The sequence below is a fragment of the Zonotrichia leucophrys genome, chromosome 28, assembly GCF_028769735.1.
Source record: "Zonotrichia leucophrys gambelii isolate GWCS_2022_RI chromosome 28, RI_Zleu_2.0, whole genome shotgun sequence".
Classification (NCBI taxonomy): domain Eukaryota; kingdom Metazoa; phylum Chordata; class Aves; order Passeriformes; family Passerellidae; genus Zonotrichia; species Zonotrichia leucophrys.
The window spans coordinates 5,659,466-5,680,129 of record NC_088197.1 but is presented as its reverse complement, the minus strand read 5'-3'; the positions used below and the strand labels follow the sequence as shown (position 1 = coordinate 5,680,129).

Below are 20,664 nucleotides of genomic sequence, written 5' to 3'. Positions count from 1 at the left end.
AGATCCTGGAATTTTCTTCTATATTTTAGCAAAAAAAAAAAAAAAAAAAAACAAAAAAAAAAAAAAAAAAAAAAAAGAAAAAAAAAAAAAGAACAAAAAAACCACCCCAAAAACCACTGGTATTTTCTTCCAGTTTTTTTTTTCTTCCCTATTTTAACACCAAAAAAAAAACCGGGGAATTTTCTTCCAATTTTCTCTTCCAGTATTTTTTTTTTTCCCTGCCTATTTTAACACCAAAAAAAAAAAAAAAAGCAGAAAGGCCAAAAAAGCGATTTGCGCGCCGCTGTCTGTGTTTGCTGTGCCGCTGGCGCGGCGGCGGCGGCGGTGACGCGGGCGGGGGCCGGGCGGACACACGGACGGACAGACAGACGCACGGACAGACGGACGGACGGACAGACGGCCATAAATTGCGGCCCCGCGTGCGCAGCGCGGCAGAGCCGCCCCCGCCCGGCCCCGCGATGGTCCCGGCGCTGCTGCTGCTGCTGCTCGGCTGGCCCGGCTGCTGCGGCCAACAGCGACGGATCGGTGAGCGCTGAGCGATGGGTTAACCGTGGGTTAGTGATGGGTTAGCGATGGGTTAGCGATGGGTTAGTGATGGGTTAGCGATGGGTTAGCGATGGGTTAGTGATGGGTTAGTGATGGGTTAACCGTGGGTTAGTGATGGGTTAGCGATGGGTTAGTGATGGGTTAGTGATGGGTTAGCGATGGGTTAACCGTGGGTTAGTGATGGGTTAACCGTGGGTTAGCGATGGGTTAACCGTGGGTTAGTGATGGGTTAGTGATGGTTTAACCATGGGTTAGTGATGGGTTAACCGTGGGTTAGTGATGGGTTAGTGATGGTTTAACCGTGGGTTAGCGATGGGTTAACCATGGGTTAGTGATGGGTTAGTGATGGGTTAGCGATGGGTTAACCGTGGGTTAGCGATGGGTTAACCATGGGTTAGTGATGGGTTAGTGATGGGTTAACCGTGGGTTAGTGATGGGTTAGTGATGGTTTAGTGATGGTTTAACCATGGGTTAGTGATGGGTTAACCGTGGGTTAGTGATGGGTTAACCGTGGGTTAACCATGGGTTAGTGATGGGTTAACCGTGGGTTAGTGATGGGTTAGTGATGGTTTAACTCAGATTTAACTCTGCTTCAACTCTTCTTTGACACCGATTTAAAGCTGATTTCATTCTGATTTAACTCTGATTTACTCCACATTTAACTCTGATTTCATTCTGATTTCACTCTCCTTCAGCTCTGATTTTATTCTGCTTTAACTCTGCTTTAACTCAGATTTAACTCTGCTTTAACTCCACTTTAACTCTGCTTTAGCTCTGATTTCATTCTGATTTAACTCTGATTTAACTGTGATTTAATCCTGATTTAACTTTGCTTTAACTCGGATTCAACTCTTCTTTAACTCTACTTTGACTTCATTCTGCTTTAACTCTGCTTTAGCTCTGATTTAACTCTAACTCTGATTTAACTGTGATTTCATTCTGCTTTAACTCTGCTTTGGCTCTGCTTTAACTCTGATTTCATTCAAATCTGATTTCATTCTGATTTAACTCAGATTTAATCCTGTTTTAACTCTGCTTTAACTCCAATTTAACTCTGATTTCATTCTGATTTAACTCTGCCTTAATCCTGATTTAAGCCTGATTTAACCCTGACTTCATTCTGATTTAAATCTGCTTTAACTCTGATTTCATTCTGATTTAAGTTGGATTTAATCCTGATTTAACTCTGCTTTAACTCTGATTTTCATGCTGATTTCATTCTGATTTAATCCTCATTTAACTCTGATTTCATTCTGCTTTAACTCTGCCTTAACTCCACTTTAACCCTGATTTAACTCTGCTTTAACTTTGCTTTAATTCCACTTTAACTCTACTTTAATCCCAGCTCAATTCTGATTTTTTGAGGGTTTTTTAGGCTGCTCTGAAAATGCTGAGGGGTGGAAAGGATAAAGAGGGAGGATTTTTCAGCTGGGGCCTGAAAATGTTGAGGGGGATTTTGTAGGAAAATTTTGTGTAAATGATGCTCCCTGGGATTTTTTACTCAATTTTCCTTCTCAGGGGTGAAACTTTATTTAAGGAAAACACAGGAAATAAATAATTTAATGAAAGTTTTATTTAAGGAAAATACAGGAAATCAATGATCCCCATCCCACAGCACATCCTTGGATTTCCTGCCCTCCAGGAATGCTCCAATTCCACTTTTGGGGAATTCTCAGCTCCAGGAGGATTTCTGGCAATCCAAATTATTCCCAATCCAAAATTTACTGGAGGCCTCACAAATATTCACCGATTTTTTTATTTTTTCTGGGGAAGATCCACGAGGTTTTTGGGTTTGTTTGTCTTGTGGAAATGAGGAATTTTGATGAATCAGTGCTGGGAAATTCTCCCTGCTCAGGCAGAGCCCAAATTCCAGCTGATTTTCCCCCTGGACACACAGAGGGTTTTGTGGGATTTATTCCTGGGTTTCTCTTTGCTGTAGGTATGGGGTGGTTTCTGTTAGGGGATTGGCAAATCTGGGGAAAAAAGAGAGAAATGATGGGGAAAAAATTAGAGAAATGATGGGGGAATGGAGAAATTAGAGGAATAAATAAATTATAGGGGGGAAATTGAGAAATTATAGGGGGAAAACAGATAAATTATAGAAAAATTGAGAAATTATGGGGGAAAATGATAGATTATAGGAAAATTGAGAAATTGTGGGGGGAAATGGAGAAATGGGGGAAAAAAGGGAAATTATAGAAAAAATTGAGACGCTATGGGGGGAAAATGATAAATTCTAGGGAAATTTGAGAAATTAGAGAGAAAAATGGAGAAATTCTAAGAATAAAATGAGAAACTCTAGGAAAAACCCAGAGCAATGAGGTTGTGCATCCTCATGGCCAGCGAGGAATTTGGCGCTGGGATTTTGGGAGAATCCCTGAGCCCAACTCTGTGCCCAGTTGTGTTCTCACTCCCAAATTATCCCTGAAATCCCCGATCCCGGCAGCACCAGCTCCGTCCATCCCTCCCGTGGGCACATCCCAGATTTGTGCCCATCCCAAAGGGGAAAACCCTGCAGACCCCAAATCCCAACGGGAGGGAACAGCGGGGATCCCATCCCTGGCTGAGCTCGGGAGCTCGTCCTGATCCTGCAGAATTCCCGATTTTCTTCTGGAGTTCATCCTGATCCTCCAGGATTCCAAATTTCCCCTGGATTTCATCCTGATCCTGCAGGATTCCCAATTTCCCTTGGAGAGGATCCCAACCCTGCAAATTCTCAATTTCCCCTGGAGAGGATCCTGATCCTGCAGAATTCCCGATTTTCTCTGGAGTTCATCCTGATCCTCCAGGATTCCCAATTTCCCCTGGAGAGGATCCTGATCCTGCAGAATTCCCGATTTTCTCTGGAGAGGATCCTGATCCTCCAGAATTCCTGATTTTCTCTGGAGTTTATCCTGATCCTGCAGCATTCCCAGTTTTCCCTGGAGAGGATCCTGACCCTCCAGAATTCCTGATTTTCCTCTGGAGCTGCTCCTGACCTTCCACCATTCCTGGTTTCCCCTGGAGCTCATCCTGACCCTCCAGAATTCCAGATTTTCCCCTGGAGCTCATCCTGAACCTCCAGCATCCCTGATTTTCCCTGGAGCTGCTCCTGACCTTCCACCATTCCCAGTTTCCTCTGGAGCTCATCCTGACCTCCAGAATTCCAGATTTTCCCCTGGAGAGGATCCTGACCCTCCAGAATTCCAGATTTTCCCCTGGAGCTCATCCTGACCTCCAGAATTCCCAATTTCCCCTGGAGCTGCTCCTGACCCCCCGCCCCATTCCCGTTTTTTCCCCCGGCTGAGCCCCCCCTGTCCTTTGTGTCCCCAAGATCCCAGCCGGCCCTTCCCCAGCGCCGCCGCCCGCCGGGAGCCCGCCCTGAGCCGCGGCATTCCCGGGAATGCGCTGGGAGCAGGTGAGAGGGGACGGAATTCCCGGGAATGAACCTGGGAAACGAGAGAGAATTCCTGGGAATGAACCTGGGAAAGGAGAGAGAATTCCTGGGAATTCCATGGGAAATGGGAGAGAATTCCCGGGAATTCCATGGGAAAGGAGAGAGAATTCCTGGGAATTCCATGGGAAAGGAGAGAGAATTCCCGGGAATGAACCTGGGAAAGGAGAGAGAATTCCCGGGAATGAACCTGGGAAAGGGGAGAGAATTCCCGGGAATTCCATGGGAAAGGAGAGAGAATTCCCGGGAATGAACCTGGAAAGGGGCAGAATTCCCGGGAATGAACCTGGGAAAGGGGAGAGAATTCCCGGGAATGAACCTGGGAAAGGAGAGAGAATTCCCAGGAATTCCATGGGAAAGGGGAGAGAATTCCCGGGAATGAACCTGGGAGGCTGAATGTTAAATTATTCATATAATAATATATGAATGTTATCCATATAGTTATTACATTCCATAATATATACAGAATATAATACAGTAATTATATAGTATATATAATATAATATATTATATATGAAATATATAATATATATAATATAATATAATATATATAATATATTATATATATTATATTATATTAATTGTTATTCATGTAACATAAAATATTATAGGCATAATAATTAAAATATTATTCCTATAATTATTATTCACATTATTACAATGAATGCAATATAAAATATTATGTGAGTAATAATTAAATATTATTCATATCATTATCATTCATACAACAATATATGAATATACACTATATTTCCATATAGATTATATTTTCATATGGATATATTCATATAAATATCTAAATACACTCTCATATATTCATATATTCATATATTCATATATTCATATATTCATATATATTAATGTATTTCATATAAATACATTCAATAAATATATATGTATTCATATAATATATATGAATAGAAACCTTCCCAGGTTTATAATCAGCCTGGATTATAAACCTGGGATATTCTGGGATTTTCCCAACAATTTTGGGGTTTTTTTAGGAGGAGGAGAAGTCGGGCCAGAAATGCTGCAAGAAATGAGGGAAACCAACCGGGTGCTGCTGGAAGTTCGGGATTTGTTGAAGCAGCAGGTGGGTGGAAAATTCCTGATTTCCTGATTTCCCGAGGTCTGGGAATTCTCTGCTCCCTGTGCAGAGTGAGCAGATCATTGCTGCAGAGCAGAGCCCAGAGCTGGTTTGTCATTGGGAGATAATTGGGAAAAACTCTCAGGCTGGGGGAAACTTCAAGGTGGAGAAAAACCTTTGAGTTGGGAAAGAATTCCGGCTGAAAAAACCTTCAGGGTGGGGAAATCTTCAAGGTGAGAAAAACCTTCAGAAAAGGTTTCATTTATTATTATTATTAGTAGTAGTAGTAGTAGTAGTGGTAGTAGTAGTAATAGTAGTAGTAGTATTTATTTATTTATTTATTTATTTTTGATTGATTGATTTTTTCCCCTGCAGATCAAGGAGATCACGTTCCTGAAGAACACGGTCATGGAGTGCGACGCCTGCGGTGAGTGCGGGGCGTGCCCTGAGCTGGGTGTGCCCGCTGTGCCCTCTGTGCCCTCTGTGCCCGCTGTGCCCGCTGTGCCCGCTGTGCCCTGAGCTGGGCATGCCCTCTGTGCCCGCTGTGCCCTCTGTGCCCTCTGCTGCCAGCCAGGAGCAAATCCCAGTCAGTCCTGGTCACCACAGTTAGGCCTGGATATCACAGTTAGTCCTGCTCAGTACAGTTAGTCAGCCCTGGTGATCCCAGTCAGTCCCGATGATCCCAGTCAGTCCTGGTGATCCCAGTCAGTCCTGGTCACCACAGTCAGTCCTGGTGGTCACAGTCCTGGTCACCACAGTTGGTTATTCCTGCTCATCACACTCAGTCCTCATCACAGTTTCTCCTGGTCCTCACACTCTTCACCCCCAGCCTTTGCTTCTGCCCCTCTGCCTCTGAGCTGGGCTGGTGGCCCTGGGACACCCCAGAACTGTACTGGTGGCTTTGGGACACCCCATGGTGGCTTTAGGACACCCAATGGTGGCTTTGGGACACCCCAGAGCTGAGCTGGTGGCTTTGGGACACCCCAGAACTGTACTGGTGGCTCTGGGACACCCAATGGTGGCTTTAGGACACCCAATGGTGGCTCTGGGACACCCCAGGTTGTCCTGGTGGCTCTGGGACACCCAGTGGTGGCTCTGGGACACCCCAGAACTGTACTGGTGGCTCTGGGACACCCAATGGTGGCTCTGGGACACCCCAGAACTGTACTGGTGGCTTTGGGACACCCCATGGTGGCTTTAGGACACCCAATGGTGGCTCTGGGACACCACAGAGCTGAGCTGGTGGCTCTGGGACACCCCAGGTTGTCCTGGTGGCTCTGGGACACCCCGTGGTGGCTCTGGGACACCCAGTGGTGGCTCCGGGACACCCCAGGTTGTCCTGGTGGCTCTGGCACAGCCCAGGTTGTCCCGGTGGCTCTGGCACAGCCCAGGCAGTCCCGGTGGCCCCGGGCGCCGCCCTCACCCCGCGCTGTCCCCAGGCATGCGGCCGGAGGTGACCGGCCCCGTGGTCACCGTGACCCAGTTCAAGCGCTGCGTGCCCAACCCGTGCTTCCCGGGCGTGCCCTGCACCGAGAGCGGCACCGGCTTCCGCTGCGGGCCCTGCCCGGCGGGCTACAGCGGCAACGGCACCCACTGCTCCGACATCAACGAGGTACGGCACCGGGCACCGGCGGGGTAACAGCACCGGGCACCGGCGGGGTAACACACCGGGCACCGGCGGGGTAACACACCGGGCATCAGTGGGGTAACGCACCGGGCACCAGCGGGGTAACACCGGGCATCAGTGGGGTAACAGCACCGGGCACCAGCGGGGTAACACCGGCACGGGAACGGCAGCACGGCCAAGGGGCTGCCCCGGGCACAGAGAGACTGCGGGAGATGCAGGAGATGCAGTTCCGTGCCTGGCACGCACTGGAATCCCTGAAGGAGCTGCAGTTCTGTGCTTGGCACACATTGGGATTCCTGCAGGAACTGCAGTTCCGTACATGGCACATGCTGGAATTCCTGCAGGAGCTGCAATCCCTGCAGGAGCTGCAGTTCTGTGCCTGGCACATGCTGGGATCCATGCAGGAGCTGCAATTCCTGCAGGCACTGGAATTCTGTGCCCGGCACACATTGGAATTCCTGCAGGAGCTGCAGTTCCGTGCCTGGCACACACTGGAATTCCTGCAGGAGCTGCAGTTCTGTACATGGCACACGTTGGAATCCCTGCAGGAGCTGCAGTTCCGTGCCTGGCACACACTGGAATTCCTGCAGCTCTGAAATTCTGTGCCTGGCCCTCCCCAGGGAGGCTTTAGGGCCAGCCCAGTCAGGATTTCTCCCAACAAAACAAATCCCGAGGTTTGTGCCACACAGGGAGGGGAGTTTGGAGCGCCAGAGCCGCCTCCTTGGCGGAGGAGCTGTGCAGATAAGATTTATTAGGTGTGGGATGGGATCAAACAGTTCCCAGATAATCCTTGAAACAGCAAATCTCAACCACAGGGCTTTGTCTCTGCCCTTAAATCAAACCTGGCTGGGCAGATACTGCGTATTATTTTTAGGAAATTTTCTCTTCTTTTAGGAAATGTGGCATTCCACCAGTTTTAAGCTCTGTGTGTGTGCAAAGCTCTGCTCATCCGTGGATTGTTTTGTGGGGCTCCTGAGCTCTGTGCTTCCCAAGCCATGAACTTGATTTTCCCACTCTTGCACAGCCTCAATTGCATTTCAGTTTAAAAACCTGCTGAAGGCTCCATGGGAGATTTGGGGATTGTCAGCCCAAAATGTGGGAAAATCATGCTCTGTATTCCTGTGATGCATTTGCCAGCACAGAGCATAAAATGCAGGGAAAGTAATGAAGTGTTGGAGGAAGCAAAGCATTCGGAACAATTTTGGAAAGAAAGAGTGGCGAACAAACAACTCGAGTTGTGTTTGAGAGCCGGGGTGGGAACTGTGCAGTGCCCTGAGGATGCCAGGAGGGAGAAGGTGAAGCCAGAGCAGCTCCCGGTGTCACCTGAGCAGAGTCAGAGCTCAGAGTGGCTTTGGCTCTGTTCTGTTGCACCCAGGGCACACCGGGCTGAGGAACTCTGGGCCCTTTTATCTTCCTTCCAACCAAAACCCCGAGAGCTGGCGGTGCCCCAGGGCTGGAGCTGCCCCCTGGCACCGCCCTGGGCACCGCGTGTGTTGTTTCAGTGCAATGCCAACCCCTGCTTCCCGAAAGTGCAGTGCATTAACACCAGCCCCGGCTTCCGCTGCGACCCCTGCCCGCCCGGCTTCACGGGGCAGCTGCTGGAGGGGGTGGGACTGGCCTTTGCCAGGGCCAACAAGCAGGTGAGGCCTGGAATGTTCCGTGCACTTCCCTCCCCTCTGCGGCTGGGAGCGTGAAGGAGCAGGAGGGAAGCTCGGGGTGATGGTTCCTGGGGATGGGAGGGACTCCTGGCTGATGGAAGGGAGGGTGGGCAGGGGCTGCCAGGGAATTGCCATCCCTGGAAGGGTCCCAGGCCAGCCTGGAGCCGCCTGGGATGGTGGAAGGTGTCCCTGGGGTGGGGAAGGGGTGCTTAAAGGTCCCTCCCAACCCAAATTGTTTGGGGTTCCACAATTCCGTGTATTGGTGGGAATGCAGGGAGAGGGGAGTGCCCAGGATGTGCTGGCACCTGGGCCCCAGAGCCACCGCCCCTGTGCCAACCTGGGGCTGGGCAGAGCACCCTGGCACCTGTGGGGCTGTGGGGGCATCCTGGGAACGGGAGTGGGAGTGGGAATGGGAATCCTTCCTGCTGGGACACAGAAAAGTTCCTGCAGCTGCTGCCACCCCCTCCCGGCTTTTCTGACAGCTCGAGGCACATCAAAAATCCCAACAGCCTGGGCTGATTGGGGTTTTTAGGGGCCACCTGTGGCTCTGGGAATTTGGGGCTCGTCATGGGTCCTGTTCCCCCTGGGGTGAATGTGAAGGTGGGTCCTGTTCCCCCTGGGCAGGTGTGCACCGACATCAACGAGTGTGAGACTGGAGCTGCCACCAATTGTGTCCCCAACTCCATCTGCATCAACACTCGGGTAAATCCTCGGGGATGCGGGGAGGATCCCGGGGCTGGAGCCAGCCTGGGAGAGCTGGAGAGGAGAAGGATCCAGGGAGAGCTCAGAGCCCCTGCAGGGCCTGAAGGGGCTCCAGGAGAGCTGGGGAGGGACTGGGGACAGGGATGGAGGGACAGCACACAGGGAATGGGTTTAAACTGGGAAAAGGGAGATCTGGGTGGGATACTGGGGAGGGATTCCTGCCTGGGAGGGTGGGGAGGGATGGGATGGAACTCCCTGTGCCCACCCCTGGACCCCTGGCAGTGCCCCAGGCCAGACCCGGGGCAGGGCAGGTGTCCCGGGGCTCGGCTTTAAAAGCGAATCCCGAGCAGGGATCCCCGGGATTCCCGCTGAGCTCCTGCTCCCGTTCCCCCGCAGGGATCCTACAAGTGCGGGGCCTGCAAGCCGGGCTTTGTGGGGGATCAGATCAGCGGCTGCCGGAGCCCGACGGCGACCGGGGCCCGGCGCTGCCCCAACGGCGAGATCAGCCCGTGCCACGAGAAAGCCGAGTGCATCGTGGAGAGGGACGGCTCGCTGTCCTGCCAGGTGCGGCACGGCCGCCAGCCTGGCACCGCTGTGGGGCACCCTATGGAGACTGGGCTGTGGTGCCACCCTATGGAGATTGGGGTCTGGTCCCACCCTATCGAGAGTGGGGTCGGGTCCCACCCTCCTGAGTTTGGGGTCTGGGTCGGGTCCCACCCTCCTGAGTTTGGGGTCTGGTCTGACCCTCCTGCACATGGGGACTGCTCCCTGTCTCTGCCGAGACTGGTTGGGGTCTGGTCCGACCCCCGCCCCGGGATTTGGGTCTGGTGCAATCCCCGAGCAATTGGGGTCGGTTCTGATCCCAGACTCCCTGGGATTGGGGTCCGGTGTGATCCCAAATTCTCTCGGTCTCCTCGCTCCTCGTTCCCTCGTCCCTCGCTCCTCTCCCGGGTCTGCCACTGCCCTCTCCTGGAGATCGCCCTTCCCGAACCATCCCTGCTCATCCCTGAGCTCCTCCCTGGGCTGCTCCCTCCCGCTTTTGGGGTTTTGTTTTTCCCTGAAGCGCTGCCATCCTGTCGGGTGCGGAATTCCCTGGGGCTGAGCAGGGAGGATCCAGGGATCGGGATCGGGGATCGGCGGCCTCAGGGCCGAGTTGTGCTGCCCCTCAGGGCCGGGTTCTGCTCCTCAGGGCCGGGTTCTGCTGCTCCTCAGGGCCGAGTTCTGCCCTCAGGGCCGGGTTCTGCTCCTCAGGGCCGGGTTCTGCTCCTCAGGGCCGGGTTCTGCTCCTCAGAGCCGGGTTCTGCCCCTCAGGGCCGGGTTCTGCTCCTCAGGGCCGGGTTCTGCCCCTCAGGGCCGAGTTGTGCTGCCCCTCAGGGCCGGGTTCTGCCCCTCAGGGCCGGGTTCTGCCCCTCAGGGCCGGGTTCTGCTCCTCAGGGCCGGGTTCTGCCCCTCAGGGCCGGGTTCTGCTCAGTTTGTGCTGCTCCTCCTCACGTCCCAGCAGCGCAGGGAGCAGATCCGAGCTGCTGGAACCCCAGCAATGTTTCCCCGTAGGGTTTCCCATCCCGGATCCGTTCCGTGCCGTGTCTCGGGTAAATCCCGGGATTTGGGGGCTGACTCTGTGTGTGTGTCCCTCGCAGTGCCTCGTGGGCTGGGCAGGGAACGGCTACGTGTGCGGCAAGGACACGGACATCGACGGCGTCCCCGACGAGAAGCAGCGCTGCTCCGACAAGAATTGCCGCAAGGTGAGGGGGAAATGCGGGGATTTCACCCCAAATCCCCCCCAGGCTGCTGGGACCCGCGGGGCTCGGGCCGGGTGCAGTCCCACACCCCCGTGTCCGTCTGTCTGTCTGTCTGTCTGTCCTGCAGGACAACTGCGTGACCGTGCCCAACTCGGGCCAGGAGGACGCGGACCGGGACGGCATCGGCGACGCCTGCGACGACGACGCGGACGGGGACGGGATCCCCAACGCCGAGGTGCGGGCTCGGCTGGCCCGGGGCTCCCGGTGGGGATTTAGAGATTCCAACGTGAATTTAGGAGTCCCGGTGGGAATTCAGGGCTCCCAGTTTGAATTCTGAGGTCCCAGTGGGAATTTAGGGATCCCAGAGTGTGAATTTAGAGGTCTCAGTGTGAATTGAGGGTTCCCAGTGGAATTGAGGGGTCCCAGCGGAGTTCAGGGGTCCCGGCAGAGTTCAGGGGTCCCGGTGTGGCCTCGCCCGGGGGTCTCTGAGGCCCCCAGCCCAGGCTGACACCCCGAGGTCGGTGTGAGCCCTGCTGGGCACGGCCCGGAGGCCGCGGTGTCCCCAGCCCGTCCCCTTCCCCGCAGGACAACTGTGTGTACACCAGGAACGCGGACCAGCGCAACGCCGACAAGGACAACTTTGGGGACGCGTGTGACAACTGCCGGCAGGTGAAGAACAACGACCAGAGGGACATCGACGGCGACGGCAAAGGCGACGAGTGCGACGACGACATGGATGGGGACGGTGAGAGGCGGCTGGCCCGGGCTGGGCCCGTTTGTGTCCTCCAGCTTGGCCTGGGGACACACAGGGCTGTCCCCGTGTCCCCCAGCTCGGCCTGGGGACACACAGGGCTGTCCCCGTGTCCCTGAGCTCAGCCTGGACACACAGGGCTGTCCCCGTGTCCCCCAGCTCAGCCTGGGGACACACAGGGCTGTCCCTGTGTCCCTGAGCTCAGCCTGGGGACACACAGGGCTGTCCCCGTGTCCCCCAGCTCAGCCTGGGGACACACAGGGCTGTCCCCGTGTCCCTGAGCTCAGCCCTGGGCACACACAGGGCTGGCCCCGTGTCCCTGAGCTCAGCCTGGGGACACACAGGGCTGTCCCCGTGTCCCTGAGCTCAGCCTGGGGACACACAGGGCTGTCCCCGTGTCCCTGAGCTCAGCCCTGGGGACACACAGGGCTGTCCCCCTGTCCCTGAGCTCGGCTTGGGGACACACAGGGCTGTCCCCGCATCCCCCAGCTCAGCCTGGGCACACACAGGGCTGTCCCCGTGTCCCTGAGCTCGGCTTGGGGACACACAGGGCTGTCCCCGTGTCCCCCAGCTCGGCCTGGGACACACAGGGCTGTCCCCGTGTCCCCCAGCTCAGCCTGGGGACACACAGGGCTGTCCCCATGTCCCTGAGCTCAGCCCTGGGGACACACAGGGCTGTCCCCGTGTCCCCCAGCTCAGCCTGGGCACACACAGGGCTGTCCCCGTGTCCCTGAGCTCAGCCTGGCACACACAGGGCTGCCCCCGTGTCCCCCAGCTCAGCCTGGGGACACACAGGCTGTCCCCGTGTCCGTGAGCTCAGCTGGGCACACACAGGCTGGCCCCGTGTCCCCCAGCTCAGCCTGGGGACACACAGGCTGTCCTGTGTCCCCCAGCTCGGCCTGGGCACACACAGGGCTTGTCCCCGTGTCCCTGAGCTCGCCTGGGGACACACAGGGCTGTCCCCGTGTCCCTGAGCTCAGCCTGGGGACACACAGGGCTGTCCCCATGTCCCTGAGCTCGGCCTGGGGACACACAGGGCTGTCCCCGTGTCCCTGAGCTCAGCCTGGGGACACACAGGGCTGTCCCCGTGTCCCCCAGCTCAGCCTGGGGACACACAGGGCTGTCCCCGTGTCCCCCAGCTCAGCCTGGGACACACAGGGCTGTCCCTGTGTCCCCCAGCTCAGCCTGGGCACACACAGGGCTGGCCCCGTGTCCCCCAGCTCAGCCTGGGGACACACAGGGCTGTCCCCGTGTCCCTGAGCTCGGCCTGGGCACACACAGGGCTGTCCCCTGTCCCCAGCTCAGCCTGGGGACACACAGGGCTGTCCCTGTGTCCCCAGCTCGGCCTGGGCACACACAGGGCTGTCCCCATGTCCCTGAGCTCAGCCCTGGGGACACACAGGGCTGTCCCTGTGTCCCCCAGCTCGGCCTGGGGACACACAGGGCTGTCCCCTGTCCCTGAGCTCAGCCTGGGACACACAGGGCTGGCCCCGTGTCCCCCAGCTCGGCCTGAGCACACACAGGGCTGTCCCCGTGTCCCCCAGCTCAGCCTGGGCACACACAGGGCTGTCCCGTGTCCCCCAGCTCGGCCTGGGGACACACAGGGCTGTCCCCGTGTCCCTGAGCTCGGCCTGGGGACACACAGGGCTGTCCCCGTGTCCCCCAGCTCAGCCTGGGCACACACAGGGCTGTCCCCGTGTCCCTGAGCTCGGCCTGGGGACACACAGGGCTGTCCCCGTGTCCCCCAGCTCAGCCTGGGGACACACAGGGCTGTCCCCGTGTCCCTGAGCTCGGCCTGGGGACACACAGGGCTGTCCCCGTGTCCCTGAGCTCAGCCTGGGGACACACAGGGCTGTCCCCGTGTCCCTGAGCTCAGCCTGGGCACACACAGGGCTGTCCCTGTGTCCCCCAGCTCAGCCCTGGGGACACACAGGGCTGTCCCCGTGTCCCCCAGCTCTGCCTCTGGTGCTGCCCTCAGCCTTGGGTTTATTTTCATTTTTATTGTGGTTTCTTCAGGGTCCCCCGTGGAAGGGAGGAATGATGAATCTGAGTCCATGTTCTTAGAAGGCTCATTTATTATTTTATATATTATTTTATTAAGATTTTAATAAAATAATTAAATAATTAAGAATTAAAATATGAAGATGCTGTACTAAATAATAGAATAGAGAAAAGATAGAGCCAGAAGGCTTAACAAGAATGATAACAAAAACTCATAACTCCCTCCAGAGTCCCAACACAGCCTGACCCTGATTGGTCATTACGTTAAAACAATTTGCATTAAACCAATCAAACAATCTCCAAACACATTCCAAAGCAGCAAAACACAAGAAAGGCAAATGAGCTAAGAATTGTTTTCGTTTTTCTCTGAGGCTTCTCAGCTTCCCAGGAGAGGAAATCCTGGCGAAGGGATTTTTCAGAAAATGTGACAGTGACACACAGTCACAGCCAGCCTCGTCCTGGCTGCCTTGTGCTGCATTTTAGGGGAGAATTTGGGAATATCCGAGCTGGCAGCAGCTCCTGGCTCGAGGCTGGGGGAGTCCCCTGGGCTTTGGGGACTGAGCTGCTCCCAGCAGCCAGGAATGGCAGCAAACACCACCCCAGCCCTGAACTGCTGGCTCTCGCCTGTCTTGCAGGGATCAGGAACAGCCTGGACAACTGCAGGAGAGTGCCCAACCCTGACCAGAGGGACGGCGACGGCGACGGCGTGGGGGACGCCTGTGACAGCTGCCCCACCCTCAGCAACCCCGACCAGGTGCCCGAGCCCCTCCTGGCACCCACCCGTGCCAGGGCACGGTCCCGGCTGTGCCACAGAAGGAAATCCCCTCCGCAGCAAAGATCAGGGAATTTGGCGCTCTGGGCTCTCCCTTCCTGCCCTGCCCCACTGCTGGAATTCCTCAGGATCCCCCCAAAAAATCCCACAGCTGTTGGCAGCTCTCTGTTCTCTTCCTTGCCTTTTCCTCTGGGAAATTTAAATTATTCTTCCTTTATTTCTCTAGAAAGACACTGACCACGATCTGGTGGGAGATGTCTGTGACACCAACCAGGACAGGTGAGCTGCAGAAATTAAAAATTCTGTTTATTTGCATGAAATCATGGGAATGAAGGGACCAAAAGGCTGTGAAAACCTGGCTTGGCCTTAGCCTATAAAAAATGGTTTAGAGGTGAAATTTTCTTAAAACCTCACAGAAAGTGACCACTGGAAGGAAGCAGATCCCAGAGCTCCATTTCCAGCAGGAATGTCACTGACATACTTTATGAAAATCCTTTCACTGGGATTTTTCTCCAGAGAAGCCTCAGAAAAGAAATGTGAACAACAATTATCTGATGGCTTAGAATGTGCTCTGGAGGTTGCTCACCAACAGGCGCAGCTTTGATTGGTTCCACGTGGATTATTGTTAATTAATGGCCAATCACAGCCAGCTGTGTCAGACTCCCTGGTCAGTCACAAGATTTGATTATTCATTCTTTTCCAGCCTTCTGATGTCTCCTTTCTCTTTCTTTAGTGTAGTTTTAGTGTAGCATGTATGATATGATACAATATGACATGATATGATATAATGACTATATTATGAAATGCAAAACATAGAATATAATAAAATAATAAATCAGCCTTCTGAAACATGGAGCCAGTTCTGGTGGACCCTCCACCGTTCCTGAGCCATCCCTGGGGTGCCCTCCAAGGCTGAAATCCCGGGTGCAGCTGCAGCCCCAGCCCCGGGGGCGCTCCCCGTGCTGGAGGCCGTGGGTGACGTGTCCTTGTTTCTGTCCCTGTCCCTGTCCCTGTCTCTGTCCCTGTCCCTGTCCTGTCCCTGTCCTGTCCCTGTCCTGTCCCTGTCCTGTCCCTGTCCTGTCCTGTCCCTGTCCCTGTCCTGTCCCTGTCCCTGTCTCTGTCCCTGTCCCTGTCCCTGTCCCTGTCCTGTCCCTGTCCCTGTCCCTGTCCTGTCCTGTCCCTGTCTCTGTCCCTGTCCCTGTCCTGTCCCTGTCCCTGTCTCTGTCCCTGTCCTGTCCCTGTCCTGTCCCTGTCCTGTCCCTGTCCCCTCTCCCCCAGTGACGGCGACGGGCACCAGGACTCGCGGGACAACTGCCCCACGGTGCCCAACAGCTCCCAGGTGGACACGGACGGGGACGGGCTGGGGGATGAGTGTGATGAGGATGATGATGACGATGGCATCCCCGACTTCAGACCCCCCGGCCCCGACAACTGCAGGCTGGTGCCCAACCCCGGCCAGGAGGACTCGGATGGTGAGGGATGGAGGGATGGGTCCTTTGGGGGCTCCCTGGGGTCACCCCCGGCTCTGGAAGCCACAGGAATTTGGGTTTTGTTGGCACTGACTCGTGCCAGGCCTGGGACACTGCAGTGCCCACAGTGCCAGCACTGGGTCAGGTTTGGGGACAGGTTTGGGGTCAGGTTTGGGGTCAGGTTTGGGATCAGGTTTGGGGCCATGTTTGGGGCCAGGTTTGGGGCCATGTTTGGGATCAGGTTTGGGGCCATGTTTGGGATCAGGTTTGGGGCCATGTTTGGGGCCAGGTTTGGGGCCAGGTTTGGGGTCAGGTTTGGGGCCATGTTTGGGGTCAGGTTTGGGGCCATGTTTGGGGCCATGTTTGGGATCAGGTTTGGGCCACATTTGGAATCAGGTTTGGGGCCATGTTTGGGATCAGGTTTGGGGACAGGTTTGGGGCCATGTTTGGGATCAGGTTTGGGGACAGGTTTGGGGACATGTTTGGGGCCATGTTTGGGATCAGGTTTGGGGCCACATTTGGAATCAGGTTTGGGGCCATGTTTGGGGTCAGGTTTGGGGCCATGTTTGGGGTCAGGTTTGGGGTCAGGTTTAGGATCAGGTTTGGGGCCATGTTTGGAATCAGGTTTGGGGCCATGTTGGGATCAGGTTTGGGGTCAGGTTTAGGATCAGGTTTGGGTTCAGGTTTGGGGTCAGGTTTGGGGCCATGTTTGGGGTCAGGTTTGGGGCCATGTTTGGGGTCAGGTTTGGGATCAGGTTTGGGGCCATGTTTGGGATCAGGTTTGGGGCCATGTTTGGGATCAGGTTTGGGGCCATGTTTGGGGCCAGGTTTGGGGACAGGTTTGGGGACAGGTTTGGGATCAGGTTTGGGGCCATGTTTGGGATCAGGTTTGGGGCCAGGTTTGGGGCCAGGTTTGGGGCCATGTTTGGGGTCAGGTTTGGGGCCATGTTTGGGATCAGGTTTGGGGCCATGTTTGGGGCCATGTTTGGGGCCATGTTTGGGGTCAGGTTTGGGGCCATGTTTGGGGTCAGGTTTGGGGTCAGGTTTGGGGCCAGGTTGGGCCATGTTTGGGATCAGGTTTGGGGCCATGTTTGGGGCAGGTTTGGGGCCATGTTTGGGGTCAGGTTCTCTCCCCCAGCAGTGTCTGCCCTTTCAGGGGTTTCCCTGCCAGCAGGAGAAGCCTCCAGGTTTCTCTGCAGCTCCTCGGGGTGCCCCAGGCCCTCGGTGCCCTCAGTGCCCCTGGTGCTGCCCGAGGCTGAGCAAAGCCAGGGCAGGAGCTGCTGCTCCAGGCTCCTTCCTCCTCCTCCTCCTCCTCCTCGTGCCCAGGGGACGGCGTGGGGAACCTGTGCGAGGACGACTTCGACAGGGACATGGTGATCGACAGGATCGACGTGTGCCCCGAGAACGCCGAGGTGACGCTCACCGACTTCAGGGCCTTCCAGACCGTGGTGCTGGACCCCGAGGGGGACGCTCAGATTGACCCCAACTGGATCGTCCTCAACCAGGTGGGGGGAGCCCGGCTGGGAACAGTCCTGGGGGCTTTGCCTCAAGGGCTCCGTGGTTCTGCAGCGCCCAAATCCCCGTGACAGCCCTGGGGCAGCACAAGAGGGAGTTTGGTGTGTCTGGAGCTGCACTAAAGAGTCCCCATTCCTCTTTCTCAGGGCATGGAGATTGTCCAGACCATGAACAGCGACCCGGGCCTGGCTGTAGGTGAGGAATTTCCCTTCTCCCTTTGGGAAATCATCACTCGCTGCAGCTTTGATCAGCCGCTGCTCCGTGACTCCCTCCCGTTTCCTGTAGCGCACAGAGCTCAGATTCCCCCTGGCAAAATCCACCTCCAGCTGAGTCCTGGCTCTGTTCTGCGGCCCTGACAGGGTACACAGCCTTCAACGGGGTGGACTTCGAGGGCACCTTCCACGTCAACACGGCCACGGACGACGACTACGCCGGGTTCATCTTTGGCTACCAGGACAGCTCCAGCTTCTACGTGGTGATGTGGAAGCAGATGGAGCAGACCTACTGGCAGGCCAACCCCTTCCGGGCAGTGGCAGAGCCTGGCATTCAGCTGAAGGTACAGGAGCCCCGCAGGAGGAATTCCCTGCTGCAGTTTTGCCTCGGGCTCAGCAGCTGTGTGGAATCCTCTGTGCACGCCTTGAGCGGGCTCTCCTCTGTCCCAGGCAGTGAAATCCAAAACGGGCCCTGGGGAGTACCTGCGGAATTCCCTGTGGCACACGGGAGACACCACGGACCAGGTGAAGCTGCTCTGGAAGGACCCCAGGAACTCGGGCTGGAAGGACAAGACCTCGTACCGCTGGTTCCTGCAGCACCGGCCCCAGGTCGGCTACATCAGGTGAGCGCGGGGCAGGACCGTCCCCAGCAGGGAAATCGGCCCTGGAACGTTCTGGAAGGAGCTCAGCCGTGGGCAGGGCCCTGTGCTGGGATGGAGCAGCTCCTGCCATTCCCGCCTCGCTCCCCTCCATCCAGGGCTCGGTTCTATGAGGGCCCCGAGGTCGTGGCCGACACCGGCGTGGTCCTGGACACCACCATGAGAGGGGGGCGCCTCGGGGTCTTCTGCTTCTCCCAGGAGAACATCATCTGGTCCAACCTCCGCTACCGCTGCAACGGTGAGTTGGGAAAGGCGGCCTGGGAGTTCTGCTCCCTTTTCCAGCCCTGGCCACCTGCACAGCCACGGGACCACGGGCCGGGGCAGCAAACGGGACCCGCGGGTGTTTCCCTGCTGTTCCTGCCCCTGATCTCTGTTTAACCTCCGTGACCCTCAGACACCATCCCCGAGGACTACGAGACGTTCCGGTTCCAGCAGGACTGATCCGATCCCCGCGGCGCCTCCGCCCCAGCCCGTGCTCAGCGCCCGCTCCCGCTCTGGCCCCGCGCCCCAAGAGCTGCCAGCGCCTCCCAGCCGCCCCCAGCGCCCCCCGCCCCACCAGCAAACCCCAGAACGGCCCACGAGTCCCCGGCAAGGGCAGAGGTGGCACAGGGAGTGTGCCCAGAGCAGCCGGAGCTGCTGCGAGCCCGGGCAGGGCCGTGCCGGGAGCTCCTGCGGCCGCTGCCGTGGTTGGAGCTCCTTTGGCGCGGGCGATTCCCGGGAATCTCCTCCCCGCTCCAAGGCTCCCCAGTGAGAATGTTGTTTTCCTTTCCAAGAGCTGCTGCAGAGCAAATTCAGCGCGAGTCTGAGAGGGAAGGGACGTGTGGAGCAGCCTCGGTACAAGTTGCTCATTTTAATAAATGAAAAAGCACTTTAAGGAGAGTATCTTTGTTCTGGAATGTTGGAAAATAAACACTTGGAATGCTGGATAATAAATTCTGGATTTCTCCTTGGTCATGCCTGTGTTCTCTCCACTCTTCTGAAGCTTTTCCCTTGCAGATGTGGAAGGGAGGAACCCCCAGGGCTGAGAGGCCTGGGCTGGACTGGGAATTTTCTTGGGAATGCCAATGCACGGAGGCGCCTTTTCCTCAAGGGCCTCCCTCTCCTCAGCCCTGCCCTGCCTGGCTCTTGCTGGAACAACAACTGAAGCTTCTCCCTTTTTTCCACGGGATTCTCTCCCTTTTTTCCATGGGATTCTCTCCCTTTTTCCCCCAGGATTCTCTCCCTTTTCCCCCAGGATTCTCCCCCTTTTTTCCACAGGATTCTCTCAAATTTTCCCCCAGGATTCTCTCCCTTTTTTCCACAGGATTCTCTCCCTTTTTTCCATGGATTCTCTCCCTTTTTTCCCCAGGATTCTCTCCCTTTTTCCATGGATTCTCTCCCTTTTTTCCATGGATTCTCTCCCTTTTCCCCCAGGATTCTCTCCCTTTTTCCATGGATTCTCTCCCTTTTTTCCATGGATTCTCTCCCTTTTTCCCCCAGGATTCTCTCCCTTTTTCCCACAGGATTCTCTCCCTTTTTCCATGGATTCTCTCCCTTTTTCCATGGATTCTCTCCCTTTTTCCCCCAGGATTCTCTCCCTTTTTCCATGGATTCTCTCCCTTTTTCCCCCCAGGATTCTCTCCCTTTTTCCATGGATTCTCTCCCTTTTTCCATGGATTCTCTCCCTTTTTTCCATGGATTCTCTCCCTTTTTCCCCCAGGATTCTCTCCCTTTTTTCCATGGATTCTCTCCCTTTTTCCCCCAGGATTCTCTCCCTTTTTTCCATGGATTCTCTCCCTTTTTTCCATGGATTCTCTCCCTTTTTCCATGGATTCTCTCCCTTTTTTCCACAGGATTCTCTCCCTTTTTCCATGGATTCTCTCCCTTTTTTCCACGGGATTCTCTCCCTTTTCCCCACAGGATTCTCTCCCTTTTTCCAGGGATTCTTCCCTTTTTCCCCCATTCTCCCCCCACAGGATCCACACCTTTTTCCCAGGATTCTCTCATTCCCCCAGGTCTCTCAATTTTTAGTTATACCACTCCTGAAGACAAGAGCCACATACCTAGGCCAAAACAGCCACTACAACGCACACACGGCTCCGCCCGCCCCCCGCCCGCCCCAACCGCCTCGGAAAATAAATAACACAAACCAAGAGAGGACTCCATGTAGTGTTTGGCTCTGCAGTATAGAAATTCCACACAATGATTCTGTTGTGTTGTTGTTATTTTTTTTTTTGTTTTGTTTTGTTGGTTTTTTTTTTTCCCTGTTTAAAAAGGTAAAAATGATTTATAATACACAGTCAGAATGTCGTGGTGCCCGCATAGAAAACCGACATGCAATCCATGCCTACACTGCGCCGTATAAATAAGATGCAACTCAAAATACAAAGAACAGGAACACTACAAAGTTTAATTCTAAGAGGGAGGGAGGTTTTTTTGGGTTTTTTTTTCTTTTTCCTGGTTGTTTTGTAAAAAGGACAGACACACGTAACAAAGGCTACCTGCGCTTTCACA

At 55.2% G+C, this 20,664-nt stretch overlaps 1 protein-coding gene across 2 annotated transcripts; it reads left to right on the top strand.

Annotated features, from left to right (window-relative positions):
- The first annotated feature begins 297 nt into the window (after nucleotides 1–297).
- On the top strand, nucleotides 298–19,125 carry COMP (cartilage oligomeric matrix protein). 2 transcript variants are annotated; one of them, XM_064734251.1, is made up of 20 exons: nucleotides 298–525; nucleotides 3,860–3,943; nucleotides 4,984–5,072; nucleotides 5,442–5,493; nucleotides 6,506–6,678; nucleotides 8,196–8,333; nucleotides 8,976–9,053; nucleotides 9,450–9,617; nucleotides 10,691–10,795; nucleotides 10,920–11,027; nucleotides 11,378–11,537; nucleotides 14,180–14,298; nucleotides 14,543–14,595; nucleotides 15,595–15,788; nucleotides 17,112–17,290; nucleotides 17,447–17,495; nucleotides 17,660–17,856; nucleotides 17,963–18,135; nucleotides 18,270–18,409; nucleotides 18,566–19,125. In XM_064734251.1, the coding sequence occupies exons 1-20, from the start codon at nucleotides 459–461 to the stop codon at nucleotides 18,610–18,612; spliced, it is 2,373 nt and encodes a 790-aa protein (XP_064590321.1). In that variant the 5' UTR covers nucleotides 298–458; the 3' UTR covers nucleotides 18,613–19,125. The 2 variants fall into 2 exon arrangements, with proteins under 2 accessions (XP_064590321.1, XP_064590322.1); XM_064734252.1 differs by lacking the exon at nucleotides 3,860–3,943.
- The last annotated feature ends 1,539 nt before the right edge of the window (nucleotides 19,126–20,664 follow it).

Bases quoted from the DNA above. Each gene is read 5' to 3' on its own strand.
- COMP (XM_064734251.1), top strand. From the start codon at position 459: ATGGTCCCGGCGCTGCTGCTGCTGCTGCTCGGCTGGCCCGGCTGCTGC. The intron at 3,944-4,983 runs GTGAGAGGGGAC...GGGTTTTTTTAG, and splicing joins CGGGAATGCGCTGGGAGCAG to GAGGAGGAGAAGTCGGGCCA. The intron at 9,618-10,690 runs GTGCGGCACGGC...TGTCCCTCGCAG, and splicing joins ACGGCTCGCTGTCCTGCCAG to TGCCTCGTGGGCTGGGCAGG.